Here is a 20,708-nt window from a genome sequence, read left to right on the forward strand (position 1 = left end):
CACTTGTGAAACTAGGAATATATGGGATTCCCCTGCTGCAAAATAACAAACTGCCATTTAGGGTGTTTTCACACAGATTTAACTGAATTTTTCCCCATCAAACTTTGTTCAGGTGGTTATTGCTTTTTTATTGCTAGTCAGCCTCATACATCCGGTCCAGTTGGAGGCTTTGCTGCTGTGTTTGAAAACAGATCCTCATGTCATTCTATGAAAGTTAGACATTTTTCATTGTCTCAAATACAGTTGATTGAAGCAGGGAATAAGAATAATCTTCCCATTTTGTGCATTTGTATCATCTGCTTTTTCAAGGAGTTCAAGTGACACTCTAATCTTCCACTATGAAGCTGTCCAGATTAGTTATAGTTGATGCGATGACTCTGACCTCTTTACCAGGACCTTTATCAATATCATGGATTGTTTTCATTTTACCCAATATGTGTCTGGCCCCACACATAGTAAAGGACAGATACTGGACCTTGTTTTTACTTTGGGTTTCAGAGTGGCATTTGTTCTGAGGAAGTTTTTACTTCATCCTTTCTTTTTAAGTTCTCTCTCCTTGTGTCTTCGTCTCCCGTTTGCCATGTAGTTAGCTCTCACATCCTAAATCTCTTTTCTGCAGTTAAATTATTCTGATTCTTTTAATTTATTTTTATATCCTTTTAATGATGTTGATCTCTCAACAAATTCATTATCATTATGTTTGCAATGACCCATGATGTTAACGGGCTTGTTGTAGAAGTTTTTTTTTCTTTTCTTTTTTTGTTACTCTGGAAGTCAACCATCTCTTTTTCTTGCTTACATTCCGAAAGAGGTCATTTCTGCTGGACCTTTCCACAAAGCTCCTCACCTCACCCTGTATTCCAATTCCACTCCACCCTTTATACACCCAATCAGTGCAGTGTCAAAGAACTTCTGCAGGTGGCGTGTTTTACTCCTATACTGGAAATCTGCAATCCACATCAGTAAACAGGAATGGAGATACGACTGTCCTCTATGGTGCGCCAGCATTACTAACCACCACGTCAGACAAGGTGCCCCTAGCTGCACCAACTGAGGCCTATCTGACTTATATATACAGCAATCCAGGAAACATTAGAAGTGGTGAAATCCATTCTGAGCTTCTTCTCACTCATCTTCTCACTATTCAGGTGAGAATGAGTATTCTGTAATAGGTAAATAACAGCATCATTCACCCCCACAAGAGGATGATAAGCAAACTGAAGAGATTCAAGATCATGTAAGCCAGGGGTGTCAAACTCAAATACACAGTGGGCCAAAATTCAAAACTGGAACAAAGTTGCCGGCTAACATTAATATTTATTGAAAAAAAAAATCTTCCTCCAGATATAAGAATGAATCTTTTATTATGGACTCAAACAAGTTTTGCTGAAAAACTGAATATGGAACAAGCAAAGCCTAATACTAAACGATATATATATTAGCTGTATATTACCAGTAGGCCAGCTCTAATAGTAATTTGGCATGGCTTTGCGTTACTTCGCGTCATGCAGGTGTTGGAGAGACTGGTTCTTGGCTGGCTTAGCTTACATCATAGGTGTCAAACTCTGGCCCGCGGGCCAAATTTGGCCCGCAGCCTAATTACATTTGGCCCGCGGGCCAGAGTTTGACACCTATGATGTAAGCTAAGCCAGCCAAGAACCAGTCTCTCCAACACCTGCATGACATGTGACATCGTGATAAAGATTTATAAAGAAGGAATCGCTTTCTTTGGTACCGGCACAAAACATGATGTCTAGCACTGGTACCTTTTTCTGTAAAAGACTCAAGTTGAAGAGTTGCTGCAGGATGCCAGGCAGCTGGGTAGCACATAAATTTAGGAGCTTTGGAATGATGCGATCATTCCTGAGCCTTGGCTTGGTCCAGCCTTTCCAGCTGTCTTCTTACCTGGCCAACTGTCACAGTCGTGTTGAGAACTGTATAATGGGCTGAGGGCGTGTTAAGGCTGTATTTAGTGTTTAGGGTAAACAGGGATTCAAATACTAAATCTGTTGAAAAACAGATTCATTTCACTGACTCTGTCCAGGATGCCCCCCTGCTGCTATTAATCTTTTGGGTTTAGGCCAGTAACATTCCAAGTCAGTAGTAGGACAACTTCAACACTTGGACATGGATTGATCTACCCAATAGGCAGCTCAAACCCAATAGTCAGATCAAACCATTCCAGGTGTTTGCATAGAAGGTCATATTTAAATAAACTTTAATAGATTTCTAGTAAGTCTAAAATTAACTCACTGAAAGTACAAAGGCTAAGTTATAGTATACACTATCAGTGAAAAATGCAGCAATTTTATTGAAAAGGTTAAAAGACAAAGTGAAAGTTACAATATTTCCATGTGATTGTTTTTTGATATATATATTCTTATTCTCATCATTCTCTTCATTTTTGTACAATAGGAGGAGACAAATCATCCATCCTTTATACAGCCATAGAATAGAATAGAATGTCTTTATTGTCACTATACAGTTGTACAATGAGATACATTGTACAGGGCAGTTTGTTATGCTTTGTGAATAAGTGGCTTCACAAAACAACAGTCCTTCTGATGTCTTACTCGCAACTACAAGTTATCCATTTTGATAGCCAGAGAACTTAGATTCTCTACAATCACCAAAGGGATCAAGGGTTTATATTTTATATTTCCTTCTTGCTTTGGCTCTTGGTCTGGATTGGCATGCGCAACATCTCCTCTCAAGTTCCACTAGGATGACTGATCTTGGTCTAGGTAGTAGATGGGTTTTTGGAGAGCGGTAGCTGCTGGTCCGCAGCTGCAAGTGTCAGTAGCAGCTTGGGATCATTGCCACTGTCAGATAGCATGATAGAGCCACTCCATTCAGCATGACCCCTTACCATTAAAAGCATTTAAAAAAAAAAAGACTATAAAGTTTTAAAGACAAGATAAGCCACAACTATAAAATAAAAAAATTAAAATAAAAATACAAAGAAACTAAGGAAGCTGCTGCAACGGGCTCCCACTCTCAACGTGCCACTCACCAAGTATTCAGATTCATGTTTAATTAGATCTGGATATGTGGACAGATGTAGAGATTAACTGCTGGAAAGTCCTAAATGCTTTGCTCAAAGTATTTAAAACACAGATGAATCAACAGTTGCAACCTGAAATTTTTGCTTCGCTTCTCTCATGGCAGAGGCATGTGTGGAGAGTTCTCTAAGTCTTGGATTTCATTAACCCCAGGCTTGTTTTTCAGGCTGTGTACTGCTCCGCTTGCACTGTGCCTCAATAGTTGTGCAGCCCATATACCAACAGTCAGCAACGGAGCCCAGTGATTTTAACATTCCAGCATTCCAAGGGAGCTTTTACTTTGACTTAACACTTTCTGTCACACATACACTCACTATGATGGATGCACTAGGGGCAATTTGGGGTCAGAAAATCTTTCTCCAAGCAAACTTTAGCATGTGAACTTGAGGAGCTCAGGACTAAACTAACATTTGATTGGTAGACTACCCACTGTACTACCTCAGCCACATGCAACTGAATAATTGAAAAATGAACAACGAATGACAACTACTTTGTTAAGAACCCCACCATATTCAGCTCAAGACCCAAATGCGTTATGGAAAAAGAAGGTGACCCAAGAGAAGCCTTTGTTGTCCAAAAATTACATCCATCCAAAACTACAGTTTACCAGAAAGCATAAAAGACTGACCAGACTTTCTGTCAAAGATGGAATTGTCTGACCAATATAGTAGAGATAACTGGCACAAACCAAAGACAGATTTCAATGAAGAAGCAGATGCATGGTGGAGGAAGTGTTCTGCTTTTGCTGTGTTACAGATTGGGCAGTTTGTGGTTTCTAATTTCCATTTGAATTCTGTAACACTTCAAAAGCAGTGGTGCAAGATAATGTCGTCATCTGTCTGAAACTTGAAGTTGGAAGAGAAATAGATCCTAACCTAGCACTAGAAAATTTCTCCAAGGAATATATCAAAAAGAAGAATTTGAGGGTTATATAATAGCCTAATTAAAGTCCAGATTTGAAACAACAGATCTAAACCTGGAGGACTACAGTTCAACTAGTCAATACCAGAGACTGGTGATTAATTATGCAAAGAGCCTTCAAGAATGTATTTTTCCAAAGGGAGCAATACATTATGCAGCAATGACAAACTTATATATATTCAGTCCTTAATAACTTACTGCCATGTCAAAATCTATCAACAAATATCTTACAAATGCATAATATCTACAACAAAAAGCATATGCTTTGCTCCACACACTCATGGTAATCCTTTTGCATTTCAATCCGTCAACACAATATTAAAAAGCCAAGATAATACAAATGTTAGAAATTATTAAATTGAGGTAAACAAAACACAACAAAAACAACAGAAGTACATATGTGCTTTTGTTTGGTTAAAAAAGGAATGAATTGTTTGAACCTGATTCAAGTGACATTTGGGGGAAGCCTGAACACATGTTGGATGGGCTTTATAGTACACCTACCACTGACAGATGTGAAACTCATGGCTGCAAAGTCATAACTTTCTGACTGACATTTAGAGATAAAACTACTTGGGATGCCATTTTAGAAGAACAGATTTGTGTACAATTACGTAATTAGGGGATTTCATCCCGAGCCAATTCCAAATCTCAATTTCTTTCCATTTCTCTCCCCGGTAATCCTCCTGGCACATAGCATCTGAAGACACTGATGCTTCGAGATTTTTCAGCCAGGAACAGTGAAAGGAAGTTTACTGACTAATGCAGGCTAAGCAGCATTTCCAAACATGGAGGACAATCCAGGTTCAGCTGACTGGAGCAGCTGTGAAGACCATCTTGAGCAGAAATACTTGTAATCAGTGAATGAGGAGGAGCAGCTCTCTGAAGGGAATCCTGCATTTTGGTTTTTCACCTTTTTTTTTTAATGATAGAGAAAGATGGCTTTCAATGAAGCGCAGTAAAGGTTTGTCTGGCCAAGAGTCACACCACTGAGTGCACTGTTATTGCCACTGTATAGGTGATACCATTTAGCAATCATAATCATATTGCCTAAGAACAGTGTTCATATTCCATGGGACTGTTATACATCTAAGCTCATAGAAATTAATCAGAAACTGCTTGAAGAATTCAGTAATAATCAACTATTAGGCTTATGACACTCCACAGTTGGCATTGAGAATGAAACTGTGAAATGATTTTTAGAAGACTACCCACCACTTTAACATCACAAGCATTTCTTACCTCTGGTTGTATGGCTTTAAACACTGGTGCATCCATCAGGGTGATTTGACTCTGAAAGAAAAAAAAAGTTACATAGACATATACACACACACACACACCAAGTCCGATTAAAATTATATAATGGACATGGACATAATGTTTAGACTCTTGGCTTTCATTTGAGGGTATCCACATTCAACTGGATAAAGGGTTTAGGAGTTTGACCTCCTTAACATGTGCCACCCTCTTTTTAAAGAGACCAAAAGTAATTGCAAATAATTGAACATTAAAGGCTATTTTATGGGCAGGTATGGGCAATTCCTTTATTATGTCATTGCCAATTAAGCAGATAAAAGCCCTGTAATTGTTTTGAGGAGTGGTGCTTGCAGTTGATAGATTTGGAAGATTGTGCTGTGAATGGACAACGCGCAGTCAAAGGAGTTCTCCCTGCAGGTAAAACAAGCCATCCTTAAGCAGCGAAAACAGAAAAGAAAAAAAAAAAAAAACAGAGAAACTGCCACATCATTAGGAGTGGAAAAATCTACAGTTCTCAGTACATCCTGAGAAAGAAGGAAAGCACTGTTGAACTCAGCAATGCAAAAAGACGTCCTGGACGTCCACGGAAGACAACAGCGGTGGATGATCGGAGAATCATTTCCATAATGAAGAGAGACCCCTTCAAAACAGCCAAGGAGGTAGACGAATCAATATACAAGTCTACCATAAAGAGAAGACTGCAGCTCATGATCCAAAGCATACCACATCAAAGGTAGTGTGATGGTTTGGACGTGCGTGGCTGCCAGTGGCACTGGGACACTACCATTTATTGATGATGTGACACAAAACAGAAGCAGCCAAACTAATTCTTAGTTGTTCAGGGAAATACTGTCTGCAGCAAAATGCAGTCAGATTGGGTGGCATTTCCTGATACAGATAGATACTGACGCAAAACATACAGCCAAAGCAACCCAGGAGTTTATTAAAGCAAAGAAGTGGAATATTCTTAAATGGTCAAGTTAGTCACCTGATCTTAACGCAACTGAGCATGCATTTTGAAGACTAAACTTCGGACAAAAAGGTCTACAAACAGGCGGAGCTTTAAAAAGGAGGAAACCCACCATCTGGTGATGTCCATGAGTTCAATACTTCATGCTGTCACTGGCAACAAATGGGTTTTCAACCAAGTATTAGAAATGAACATTTTATTTTCAGTTATCTAATTTGTCCAATTATTTTTGAGCACCTGAAATGAAGGAATTGTGTTAGAAAATGCTCTAGGTCATCACATTTTTATGCAGTCTTTTTGTTCAACCCACTGAATTAAAGCTGAAGGTCGGCAGTTTAACTGGAGTCGAAGATGTTTCATTTAAAATTCATTGTGGTAATTTAGAGAACCAAAATGAGGAAAAAAGTTGTCTCTGTCCAAATATTTATGGACCTAACTGTATAGCTAGTGCTACAGAAGAAGAATAGGCATAAAGAGAGTAACATTTCTACATGACAGTTTCTACAACATCTCTATCAGCTCAACAAATATCAGCAAAGACATGGACTGTTCGTGCGCAGTTTGTCACAGTGTTTTGCTAACTAAAGGTCCAGCTGCTAAAGGTCCAGAGAGAAAAAAAATGAGTTAACTACACTGAGAGATGGAGAAACATAAGAAAAGACAGGAGAGAAGGGGAAGAAGAGAGGGTACATTTAAAGGTAAGGACTCCTCAGTGACACTTAACACATAAACTGCAGATTTAAAGATTACATGTAATGTTGCATTAAAATTCTGGGTACTTTTTTGCAGGATTAGCTTAGCTTTAATGTAGTGAATTCACATTGAAAAACTTTGTTGGACTGATACACAGTGGCTGTGGTGGTCAGTGTTAGGTAGCAGAGATTAATTTACATTTAAACTGATGACGCTTAGATTCTTTCACTGAATTCACTCATTATGTTGTTATGTATGTTGTTGTATGCTGTTGGTGTAGGAAATGGAACTCAGCACAGATAGCTGTCACACAGCTTCTTAGATCTTGTTGAATTCAGTTGTGAAAATTCACAAACAGCAACAGGTCAGCTGATAACAGCTTCTCTACTAAGAAAACCTATTGGAGCTCACAATATAAATTATTGTAAGCTGTTCGTATTTTCTCCAAGCTGTGCCACTACAAAAGATCTTAGTCTTGCCCCACCTGCTAAATCTCACTGTAACCGTTCACTGTTTCTATTTCGTAGTGGAGGCAACAGAAGGCATTTATTTTTTTTTATTTTTTTTTTTAATTCTGCTTGTGTTCCTAAATAACAGATTCAAACTGAGTACATTCATTAGAATTAGAATTTAGATTCAAAAAACATTTGAATTCTCATGTACTAATATCATACTTATATATAAGTATATTAATAAAGCAGAATGTCCAGTTGTCTGTGCATAAAAACAGATTATACTTTTTACTTTCTTACTTTGAGTAGATTACAGAGACTGTACTTGTTCACTTTTACTTGAGGAAAGAGGTTAAATCAATGCTTCAACTTTAACTGGAGTATTTTTTTAACACAGGTATTTCAGCTGCAGACGAGGGGTGATGCAGTGGGTTCAGGGCAGTGCTAGTTGGGGCTGATTGGTGCTGCTAGTAATAACTGTCTAGTCTTGCTTCTTTTATTTAATAGAATGCTGAGATAAGGCAAGCAAAGCTGCAGAGTGGAAGCAGTATCCTAGTCAAATGCCCAAACCAGCTCAAGTGGCACTTTTCGATGTGGATCTCTACTTTGATCCTCTCTCTGATGGCTGAACCCCTCATCTCTAAAGGAGAAATAGGGTGAGGAGAAAGCTTACCGTTTCTATCCACAGCCCTGTTCGTTAGGTTACTACCAAAGCCTGTGACCACTGGTGAGAGTGTGAACATGGGTTGACCAATAACACGACAACTTCGCTTTTACGCTCCTGTCTCTCTTCTCCGTGGCGGACTAGGACTGGTGTAGCATGTGCATAACTGCAGCCTCAGCCCCAGTCCATCTCTCCCTTCACACATGAACAAGACTCCAAGCTACTTAAACTCCTCTACTTGGAACAGCAATGTCTCTGACCCGGAGTGGGCACTCCACTCCACCCTTTTCTGGCTGAAGACCATGGCCTCAGACTTTGAGTTTCTAATTCTCACACCAGCCACTTCACACTCTGCTGAGAACTGCTCCAGTATAATATAGAGACCACGACCTGATGAAACGAATAGGACTACATCATCTGCAAAAAACAGAGATGAGATTCTGAGGTCACCAAGGCAGATGCCTTTCACCGGTTGGCTACACACCTAGATATTCTGTTTATAAAAATTATAAACAGAATTGATGAACAAGGGCAACTCTGGTGGAGTTCAATACCCACTAGAAATGAGTTAGACTTATTGCCAGCAATGTGGACAAAGCTCTCACTGCAGCTGTACAGGGACCGAATGGCTCGTAACAATGGGCCAAACACCGTATACTCCAGCACCACCCCCCACGGGATACCCTGAGGGATATGGTCGAATTCCTTTTACAAGTCTATAAAACACATGTAGGAACACACCATTGTTAAAGATTGGAACCACCACCTTAGTCTGCCAATCCTGAGACAATGGCCCAGATTGCCACAAGCGCTGCAGAGGTGTGTCCAGCAATACAGCCCTATAACATCCAGAGAATTCAGGAATTTAGGGTGAATTTCATTCACCAAGGCCACCAAGGTGTTGTTTAACTACCAAGATTATTATCGTTAACGAAAACTAACGAAGTAACGAAAACTAGAAGTGAAAAAACATTTTCATTAACGGAAATAAAAATAAAAACAAAAAAAGGAAAACTAACTAAAACTGTAATGTGTGCTCACAAAACTAACTAAAATTAACTGAATTTATAGCAAAAATGTGTTTAGCTTTCATTGATGTGTGCGTGTCATACAATAGTCAAGGGTGAAAATGAAGTTTAGTTTCCAGATTTTTTTTCTTGCTGTCTAATTATGCCAGCAGGTGGCCAGTACGTTAGTCGAGTCGTCTGTGTTGCTGCTCCGTCCACGCGCAGAATCATGTCAGGAAAAGTCGGGAGAAAGCGCCAGAGTCCAATTTGGGATTACTTTGAATATGACTGTGTTTTGGATAAAGCAAGTGTCTTGTAGTGGAAAGAGACAAATTATGAGGGACATTTCTAAAGGGAAAAAAAATCCCACAAACCTTAAAGTGCACTTGAAAAGCTCACACAAGAAGGCTAACCTAGCTTACCTTGAGAAGGGAGCACACTCAACCCTCATCCCCAGAAACAGAAGCTAACCCCAGGCAAGGCAGCGTGATGCATCCCGAGACAACAGGACGGGGATATCTACATAACTGTGTGAGTCAATTGCCTTCAAAAAGTTTATCAATTCACTTGAACCAAAATTATGAACACCCGGTGCTGCAAGAGTTAATAGTCTCATTGGGGCCAAGATATACATTTTGATAGTTGCCTGGTATCAATGGTTGTTCATCTGCCTTTATTTATTTATTTAAAGAACCCATAGGTGGGAATGTGAGTTGTCTGTCTCTGCGTGTTAGCCCTGCGACAGACAGGCGACCTGTCCAGGGTATGGTAGCTGGAATAGCAACATACCCAAGGATAAGCAGAAGAGAATGACTGATATGATGAAACTGGGATTTTGTTACACTTAATTATTGCAAACACAACTAAAACTATAACTGAAACTAATCAAAACTAAACTGAAACTAAGGATTTTCAAAAAAATAAAAACTAAACTAAACTAACAAACAATTGGTAAAAACTAATTAAAACGGATATAAAATTGAAAATCTGAAGTCAAAACTAAATAAAAATAAAAAACTAATGAAAACTGCAAAACTATTAAAACCCTGTTAACTACCTGAGTGACTTTGCCATTCAGACTCAATGTCCTCAGCCTCCCTCAGAACACTATTAAAGTTCTGCCAGAGGTGAGAGTTGAACATCTTGTGGTCAGGGGCTTCTGCCAGGTGTTCCCAATGCACCTTCGCTATATGTTTTGGTGTGCCATGTCTGTCCAGCGTCCTCCCTTGCCACCTGATCCAACTCACCACATGTGGTGATCAGCTGACAGTTCAGCTCCTCCTTCATCTAAGTGTCCAGAACATTATGGCCAGAGATCTAGTGCCACGTGCACTTATTGACATCTTTATGTTCAAATATTGTGTTCATTATTGACAAAGTCCAATAAGAGAAAACCACTGAGGTTCAAATCAGGAAGTCCATTCCTCCCAAATGGAATACAGTCAATAACCCCACCCAGCAACGCCAAGAAGGCTGAATACTCTGAACCATCATTCTGCACATAAGCACAAATGACAGTCAGGACTCATTCCTTGGCCTGAAGATACAGGGAAACAACCTTCTCGGCCCACTGGAGAAAACACCAAAAGTAGCGGCATCAAGGCGACGGGATACAAGGATACCCACCCCAGCTTGCCACCTCTTACGAAGGGGAAGTCCAGGCTGGAACAGAGTCCATCCAGTCTCCTGAAGACTTCCAGAGCCCTCACCATGCATTGAGGCAAGCCTGATTATATCAAGCTGGTATTGACCTCAGGCACTAGCTAAGGCTCCTTACCCACCAGAGAGGCGACGTTCCATGTCCCAATTACCAGCCTCAATAGCTGGGGGGATCAGTCTCCCAGGGCTTCCAACCTTGACCGCCGCCCAGCAGGTGGATGGTGGGTGTACAGGAGGTATTCCTTATTCACAAATGGAAAAATCTTGGAACAGTTGTTGGCCTACTAAAATTATTCTAAGAGCACATTAGTGATTCAAGAGGTTACCAAAGCACCTAGAATAACATTTAAAGAACCGCAGGCTTCAAATGCCTCAGTTAAGGTCAGTCTTCATGAATCAAACAGTAACAAAGAGACCAAGCAAAGATGTCATCCATGGAAGAGCGCCAAAGTGAAAAACCACAAGTGACCACAAACACAAAAGTTTGCCTCACATTTTCTAAAAAACATCTTGACAAAACCCAAGACTTTTGGGGAAATATTCTGTAGACTAACAAGACAAAAGCTTAACTTTCTGGAAGGTTTGTGACCCATTACATTTGGCATGAAACTAAGAGCATGTCATGAAAAGATCATCATACCAACAGTAAAACATGGTGGTGGTAGTGTGATGGTTCTGGGGCTGCTTTGCTGCACCTTTGTTGGATGACTTGCCTTAACTGATGAAACCATGAATTCTGCTCTCTACCAGAACATCCTGAAAGACAATGTCCAGCTATCAGTTTATACCCTGAAGCATCATTTTCATCCAGAAAATGATTCGGAGCATATCACTAAATCTACCTCTGAATGGCTCCAAAAAAATGAATTACTTAATTTAAAAAAATAAAATAGAGGTTTATGAGTGACCTAGCCAAAGTCCTGAGTTTAATCCAGTTGAGATGCTTAGGCATGACCATAAACGGGCTGATAATGCTTGAAAACCTTCTAAAGTGGCTAAAGTATAACAATTCTGCTAAGACGAGTGAGCTAAAATTCCTTCACAGCAATGTGTAAGACTCCTTACCAGTTATTGTAAATACCTGACTGCAGTTGTTGCTCCAAAGGGTGGCACAAGGAGATTTAGGGAGGGAATTACTTTTTTCAACACAGTGCCAGATAGGTTTGGATAGCTTTTTACCTGTAATTGTACAGTACCTACATGATGTTTTTATTCATTTATTTATTTGTATTATTTTTGAAAACCTTAATTAATAATGAAAACTTTAACGGAAAAGCATGTTTTGTCCTATTTTAAATTTATTTATGTTAACATGGCACATCTGTTCTACTTTGTTTCCAGCATATCATTTAGTCCATAGCAGGATGCTTTAAAAATCCAGTGTACCAAAAAAGTTTGGAAAATAAAATATATCACAATCATGTTTGATTTAGGGCTTGGATTTTAATTTCAACGACTTTTGCTTCCAGCAATTATGAAAATAAATTAACCAGGATAAAAGGGTTAGTCTTTACTGTTCATTCTGTATTCCTTTCCTTCAGATCCACCCACTTTTGACCAGGTCAAGACAAGATGACCAAAAGAGATGACTCTTTCTGTTATATATAATTTTTTTCAATTAAATTACACTCAAAGTTGTAGAAGCTCTGCTGTAGTAAAAGAAAAAAAAATCTGAAGTCCAACTTGAATTCCAAGTAACAGTAAATTATTTTTATTGTTAAGCTAAGCTAATTTTATTGTTGAGCTAATTACTCATGTTAACCAAGTATCATCCAAAATTATCATTATGTTCTTTGGTATAATCAATTTAGCTTAGGCTGCCACCTAAAAATCTGAAAATAATGTTAAATGGCAAGGTTTTTAAAGAAAATGTACTTAAATTAAATTTATATGCCATTTACTATCATCTATTCCATAATATCTATTCCATGATATTCTCTTATAGAAGTTATTCATTAACCTCATAAACTAATTTAATCAACATACTTACAGCAAACTCCTCAGGCGTCACCTTAAGCACATCAAAGACGACCGCATCGTAGCTCTTGGCGTAGTTCACATAAGGTCCTTGCAGAGAGTCAGAGCTGCTGCTGGCCTGACAGAAACAAATTTCACCATCAATTTATCACAGAATAACTCAAGATACAATAGTGTCACAATTCATGCAAGACAATCCTCTGATTTGTAACTAAAATATTTTACGTTTTACTGTGCCAGATTAGGCAATTGTGATTTGCTGCCAGCCATACTTGTGTGGTAAGTTGTTTCTTCACTGTTTCACAGTAAGAATGAAAAAAGTAGTGACTTTGGTTAGGAATGTCAAAAATTAATATATAATAATTGATACCAAAATTACCATCAGATTAAATACTCCTTTACAACAATACCAATAGTGCTCTTTACATTCTTCAGTAGACACAGATTGCATTGGAAATGCCCCCCAAATTATCCTCAATTATCCACTATAAATATATACAGGTATAGGGATCAATAAAGTATTCTGATTCTGATACAGTACATGTGTAGTACATTTTTGCATATCAATATTATTAATGTTAATATTTTTTAAAGAAGTATTTACAAATGTATTATCAACACAAATCATATGATGAGTAAAACTTGATGCTGTCGAAGAAAGTACTTCTGATGCTTAAACAAATAAAATAATAAACTTTTCTCTGTGATTTATATACAGGGGGGCAAAAAAGTATTTAGTCAGCCACCGATTGTGCAAGTTCCCCCACCTAAAATGATGACAGAGGTCAGTAATTTGCACCAGAGGTACACTTCAACTGTGAGAGACAGAATGTGAAAAAAAAAATCCATGAATCCACATGGTAGGATTTGTAAAGAATTTATTCGTAAATCAGGGTGGAAAATAAGTATTTGGTCAATAACAAAAATACAACTCAATACTTTGTAACATAACCTTTGTTGGCAATAACAGAGGTCAAACGTTTACTATAGGTCTTTACCAGGTTTGCACACACAGTAGCTGGTATTTTGGCCCATTCCTCCATGCAGATCTTCTCGAGAGCAGTGATGTTTTGGGGCTGTCGCCGAGCAACACGGACTTTCAACTCCCGCCACAGATTTTCTATGGGGTTGAGGTCTGGAGACTGGCTAGGCCACTCCAGGACTTTCAAATGCTTCTTACGGAGCCACTCCTTTGTTGCCCGGGCGGTGTGTTTTGGATCATTGTCATGTTGGAAGACCCAGCCTCGTTTCATCTTCAAAGTTCTCACTGATGGAAGGAGGTTTTGGCTCAAAATCTCACGATACATGGCCCCATTCATTCTGTCCTTAACACGGATCAGTCGTCCTGTCCCCTTGGCAGAAAAACAGCCCCATAGCATGATGTTTCCACCCCCATGCTTCACAGTAGGTATGGTGTTCTTGGGATGCAACTCAGTATTCTTCTTCCTCCAAACACGACGAGTTGAGTTTATACCAAAAAGTTCTACTTTGGTTTCATCTGACCACATGACATTCTCCCAATCCTCTGCTGTATCATCCATGTGCTCTCTGGCAAACTTCAGACGGGCCTGGACATGCACTGGCTTCAGCAGCGGAACACGTCTGGCACTGCGGGATTTGATTCCCTGCCGTTGTAGTGTGTTACTGATGGTGACCTTTGTTACTTTGGTCCCAGCTCTCTGCAGGTCATTCACCAGGTCCCCCCGTGTGGTTCTGGGATCTTTGCTCACCGTTCTCATGATCATTTTGACCCCACAGGATGAGATCTTGCGTGGAGCCCCAGATCGAGGGAGATTATCAGTGGTCTTGTGGCTCAGGGGGTTGGGAATCGCATCTGTAACCGGAAGGTCGCCGGTTCGATCCCTGGGCTCTCTGTCCTGGTCGTTGTGTCCTTGGGCAAGACACTTTACCCTACTTGCCTACTGGTGTTGGCCAGAGGGGCCGATGACGCGATATGGCAGCCTCGCTTCTGTCAGTCTGCCCCAGGGCAGCTGTGGCTACAACTGTAGCTTGCCTCCACCAGTGTGTGAATGTGAGAGCGACTGAATAGTGGTATTGTAAAGCGCTTTGGGTGCCTAGAAAAGCGCTATATAAATCCAATCCATTATTATTATTGTATGTCTTCCATTTTCTGATGATTGCTCCCACAGTTGATTTTTTCACACCAAGCTGCTTGCCTATTGTAGATTCACTCTTCCCAGTCTGGTGCAGGTCTACAATACTTTTCCTGGTGTCCTTCGAAAGCTCTTTGGTCTTGGCCATGGCGGAGTTTGGAGTCTGACTGTTTGAGGCTGTGGACAGGTGTCTTTTACACAGATGATGAGTTCAAACAGGTGCCATTCATACAGGTAACGAGTGGGGGACAGAAAAGCTTCTTACAGGAGACGTTACAGGTCTGTGAGAGCCAGAGATTTTCCTTGTTTGAGGTGACCAAATACTTATTTTCCACCCTAATTTACGAATAAATTCTTTACAAATCCTACCATGTGAATTCATGGATTTTTTTTTCACATTCTGTCTCTCACAGTTGAAGTGTACCTCTGGTGCAAATTACTGACCTCTGTCATCATTTTAAGTGGGGGAACTTGCACAATCGGTGGCTGACCAAATACTTTTTTGCCCCACTGTAATTATTGAGCCACCCAAGAGCAGCACTGAAATTTCGAATAAGGCCATGTCCTCTGAGTTTAGAACTTTCTTCAAATGTAGAAAATAATTTGTTAATGAGCTCAGAAACACAAACCCACATTGTGACAAGAATAACAGTCTAGATTCACAGGGGGTATTAAAATATTAATGAAAAATTAAGGTGGAGTTTGGCACTTAAGCTTAGGCTTATTGCGTTTGGTCATTCTCAACCAGTGAGTAAAATAAGTACTGAAAATGCCACAAATTTCTTAACTAAATATTTTTTAGAGGTGCCACTGACATGAAATTGGCGTGTGTGTAGATTTAAATTTTTTATTGCAGTAGTTGTCATGAATTCTCAACAGCATGCATCACTCATAATGCACGGCACAATGAGGCACACTTTAAACACTGGATTTTTACTCTACTATAAAGAATCCAGCTGACAGGTATCAAAATGCATACTTCGTATACTGGAGAAAACGACTAGAGGACTATATTGAACACTACTACGGCAACTACGGAATTGTTTCAAACACAACCCAACAAGACACCACAAAGCTATTTCCATCTAATTAAATTTTATTTATACTGGCAAGATAAAGATCCTACAAATATTGGGAGAAACAACCTCCTATGAACAAGCATTTGGTAGTGGTGGGAAGAAAAATCTCCCTTGAAACAGTAAGAAATTTCCAGCAGAACCAGGCTGAACGTGGGGCAGATACACTGTAACAGAAGGACCCGATGCCCAAAGCTTTGCAAGTTAAGCAGAAGTTAATTTATGGTGTTTTCTTCCCAACAGTCTGCTTGTACAGCCTTCTGCCTGTGCACCTCCTTCAGCTCCTCACACCACACAACTCTAACCTCCAGGCCCCGGCAGTTACTGAATTAGGAACATTGTGGTTGATTCTTGACTGGACCTTGGCTGGTCCTTGACGATAATGATATACACATATACATTGTTTTTTTGCCACACAAAGGGAGAAAGTTAGATCACATAATTAAATAAAAACAAACAAACAAACAAACAAACAAACAAAAACATACTTAAACTAGATTAGATAGGACTTTATTAATCCCTTGGGTGGATTCCTCCAGGAAATTCAGTAAAGTATTGTACTTGTGTATCTAGATGCATATTAGGAAGTGAGAAAACCTTTACAATGCCAGTTTGACATAATTTTTGGGTCTCAAGATACAGAAGACAAAAGAGGCACAAAATTTTTTAAATTCCTCTAAATGAGAAATTAGAAAAAAGTGACATGAATACAGAAATTGTCTGGGAATTAAGGTATCTTTACAGTTCTCAGTTACGAGATTATTTGGTTCCTCCTGTTGGCCTTATCAGCAATATTACACAGTATTGGTCAGTCTATGGGTACATCTTTACACTATTAAACATTTATAACAACACTTGTATAATACATCACCAAACTCAACAGATAAAGGCTTTAAAAACAAAACTAAAAGACACTGGTCATTAGAAGTGACATGGTTTTTAAAAAAAAAAAAAAAAAAAAAAACTTTGACTATCACCAGTGGTTTATCATTATTGTTATATTTGTTATTCATTATATTGTATTATTTGCCTTAATACAAGTGAGCAAATAATGTGTCCAAGAGTGATTCTTCTTTTAGTTTAATCACATGATATTAACCAACAGAGTGTTTCTGATCCAAGCGCCCAAGGACTTGAAATATGCCATGAAAGAATATGGTAACACATTAAATTATAATACAGATATATCTATATGTTTAGTGTTTGTTTTAGTTATTTGTATTCATAAACAACACAAACATATGTTAAATCCATCCATCCATTTTCTTCCGCTTATCCAGGGCCGGGTCGCGGGGGCAGCAGCCCAAGCAGAGAAGCCCAGACCTCCCTCTCCCCAGCCACCTCCTCCAGCTTGTCCGGGGGAACGCCAGACACCCCATACTCCCGGGGTACCCCCCACAGGACCCCCTGAGGGACACGGTCGAATGCCTTCTCCAAGTCCACATGTATGTTAAATACTTAATTCAGTTTTATTTATAAAGTGTTCAAACAGCTGAGAGTACAGGGAGTGGGCTTGGAAAGCAGTGGGAAAGCAGGTAGGTGCTTGGTCATAAAGCATGATAAATGTCTCACTGGTCAGTAGATGGCTGAGCAAGATGGGTGGAGAATCTGAGAAACAAAAAACTATAGTTAGTATAGTGCAGATGACATGGAACCAACAAGACCACAAGTTGGTCTCAAAGTGTCTAATTAGTGTCTAAAATAATGTGTTTTTCTACTTCCACAGAGCCAGTGATGGTTGAAGATGGCTAAATAGATAGTTTGATTTCTAGTGATCCAGAAAGGAACTTGGAAACATGCATACATTTGTTTAAGCTGTGGAAAATCTATCTATCTAGAAATAAAGGTGTAGAAGTGTGTACCATGTATAGTGTAGTGTAGTAACAAAATTCAGTGCTTGATGTAACTGAGTCACATGAGACATAAGCCATCAATAAGCTATCAATAAGAATAGGTCAAATAATAGAAAATAGACAATAAGCCATAAAAGCAGTGTTTCTCTATCTGTTGTGGAAGACTCTGGTTTGAAGGAAACTTACCAGAGGGCAGCAAGGAAGAACACCTCTTGGTCTTCTGCTTCCTGACTGGCTGGCTGGCCTTCATGCCTGTTCCTACCACCCCCCAACCCTCCTTTAGTTACAGTTATAGTTTTGCGACATGTTTCCGGAGAGAAGCGTCGCAAAAGCAAGTAAGCGGTTTGAGCAATTGAGCACTTGTATTCACTGATTCAAAAGGTTGTAATCACATTAGAATTGCAGATTTCCAGCTGTCAGTATATTTGTATAATATCAAATATAATATCATGGGGGGGTCATATGATTGTTTAGGTTTTCTCTGTATTGTTGTGGGTCTTTACCTTACAATAAACAGCGCCTCCAGGCAACTGTTGTTGTGATTTGGCGCTATATATTAGAAGAACAGAATTTGATCAAAAACCAAAGAATTTGAATGAAAACAACGGAATTAGAATGTATAGAACAGAGCTTGAATTAAAGCCACAGAATTCTAAAACAAACAATAGAATTTGAATAACAAGAGTAGAATTTGAATGAAAACAACGGAATTTGAATGAAAACAACGGAATTTGAGAACAAAAAATGCAATTTGAATGAAAACAACGGAATAAGAATGAACAGACCAGAATTTGAATGAAAACAACGGAATTTGAATGAAAACAACGGAATAAGAATGAACAGACCAGAATTTGAATGAAAGCAACGGAAGTTGAATGAAAACAACAGAAGTTTAAAACAAACAACAGAATTAAAATGTAAACAACGGAATTAAAATGAAAACAACGGAATTTGAATGAAAACAACAGAATTTGAATTAAAAAAGGAAAAAAAAAGAAAGAAAATTGAACTGAACTGAATTAGAGATTCAATAATACCTACTGCCTTTTAATATGCTGTGCAATGCATTATAATGCAATAGTAGTGACACGGCGTTATATCCAGTCACACCAAGCCAAATGCAGGCACGAAAATGTTTTCCAGGCAGTTTTCCCTGGAAAACTTTTTAAATAAAAATCTCAAATAACTGCTTAACACTTTAACAATAACCAAGCAACTTTGCAGGAACTGCACAATAATGTCACATAATAAAACTGAAAAATATTTTCAACCTGGAACGTTCTTGGGTCGAGCTTTTTAACCAGCTGCTTAATGCCCTGTTTTTCTACCAGGTAACAATATCAGTAACTTCCATCCACTATTTATTCTTACTGTCATATGGAGTACAACTGGCAAGTAGTTCAGTAATTTATTTAAAATATAAGTTGGTCATCACCAGCTGCTAACATCTCGTCCGTCATAGCCTGGTTGTACTTAACAGCCTCAAGTAGTGAAAAACATTTGTTTTCCACATTTTTTTTCTCCAATGACTGTAGAAAACTGTTTTCTGACTGTTTTCTACAGTCATTGGTTTTCCCACATTCCACATTTAGCAGAAACAGTTTTGTTTTGTTTTTTGTTTGTTATATTTTGCAAAATATTCTGCTTCTTTGGAGTTTTCTTAAGTAGATCCATTTTTAGGTATTCAAAAGTCATTGGCAGGGGGATGTGCACCTCTGTCGACCTCTGACTCTCAGACATGCCCGGGCTTATTTTGTTGTTATTCATACACATCAGCAAATGTATGGCATTGTTATAACAACAATTTCATAATATGACATTTTGATATAAATATCAAATTAAAAATACATACAAAATATAAACTGAATACTCACATTAAACACAAACAAACAAATAAACCCACCAGCTTTGTACTACAAAGTACAATGTTGGATACATTTTATATTTCAGAGACAGCACGCATAAGATAATGTTTAGGGCATCATGTTTTCTCCCATCCCGTGTATTAACCCCCCTATGAAAGTTTTTCTACACAAAACCAGGGATTTTCAACATAGCAATTCTAAACATACTATTTGTCTTTAGAAAGCACCAATTATTTCTATTTGCACCTGTAGTAGAAATATTTCAGGAATCCAACTAAAATTACCAGTGTCATTATTATTAAGCCCTCTGAAAAACTGACCTTTTTTTAAAAGAAATTGAGCCATTACACAAACCATTGCTGAGCAATGAGGTGCTTTAACTTGATGCTCAAAGCTTGTAAAAATGAAGTTAAATCTGAGATATTTCTTCCATATTTATATGTAGTATACAAGCTTTTGCAAGTTTGTATACTATATATACACAAACTTATATAGTGTGTGTGTGTGTGTGTGTGTGTGTGTGTGTGTGTGTGTATTAAAAAAAAAATATATATATATATATATATATATATATATATATATATATATATATATATATATATATATATTATATATATATATATATATATATTAGGGGTGCAACGATATTCGTATCGATATTGAACCGTTCGATACAGTGCTTTCGGTTCGGTACGCATATGTATCGAACAATACAACATTTGTAATTTATTTTATCAATTTTCCTTCTGACGATGCTGTCTGTGTTGAGCGCTCAGTGAATCTGCGTTCGACTACTCCGCCTAGGCTGCACTGTCCAGCGCAGATCCACTGAGCGCTCAACACAGACAGCATAGTCAGAAGGAAGAGCGCAGGGCAAGCTAGCGAGACAGAAGTTAAGCTCTACTTGCAACAGGCAAATTGAACCTCATTCAGATCTGGCGTTTGGAATTATTTTGGTTTTCATGTGACGTATGACCCTGAAGGTAAGCGAGTCATGGACTAAAGTAAAACAGTATGTTGGATGTGCCATGCAATGCTCAATTACATTGGTGTGAACTAGTGTGTTAGCGCAGTTAGCTCGTTAACGTGTTGGCCGTGTAGCCCCATGCACGGAGCGATCGGCGGTAGCTCGTTAACG

General features: G+C 38.7%; 1 protein-coding gene across 2 annotated transcripts in view; it reads right to left on the bottom strand.

The window, feature by feature from the left end:
• LOC120744324 (ras-specific guanine nucleotide-releasing factor RalGPS1-like) overlaps positions 1–20,708 on the bottom strand; it is an 89,648-nt gene that overhangs the window by 57,346 nt on the left and 11,594 nt on the right. For both annotated transcript variants that reach the window (XM_040048630.1, XM_040048629.1), the window contains 2 exons: positions 12,676–12,780; positions 5,226–5,276 (listed from right to left, as the gene is read on the bottom strand). In XM_040048630.1, coding sequence (XP_039904564.1) covers positions 5,226–5,276; positions 12,676–12,780 — 156 coding nt within the window. The remainder of the gene's footprint in view (positions 1–5,225; positions 5,277–12,675; positions 12,781–20,708) is intronic.

The sequence above is a fragment of the Simochromis diagramma genome, unplaced genomic scaffold, assembly GCF_900408965.1.
Source record: "Simochromis diagramma unplaced genomic scaffold, fSimDia1.1 OVJJ01000683.1, whole genome shotgun sequence".
Taxonomy (NCBI): domain Eukaryota; kingdom Metazoa; phylum Chordata; class Actinopteri; order Cichliformes; family Cichlidae; genus Simochromis; species Simochromis diagramma.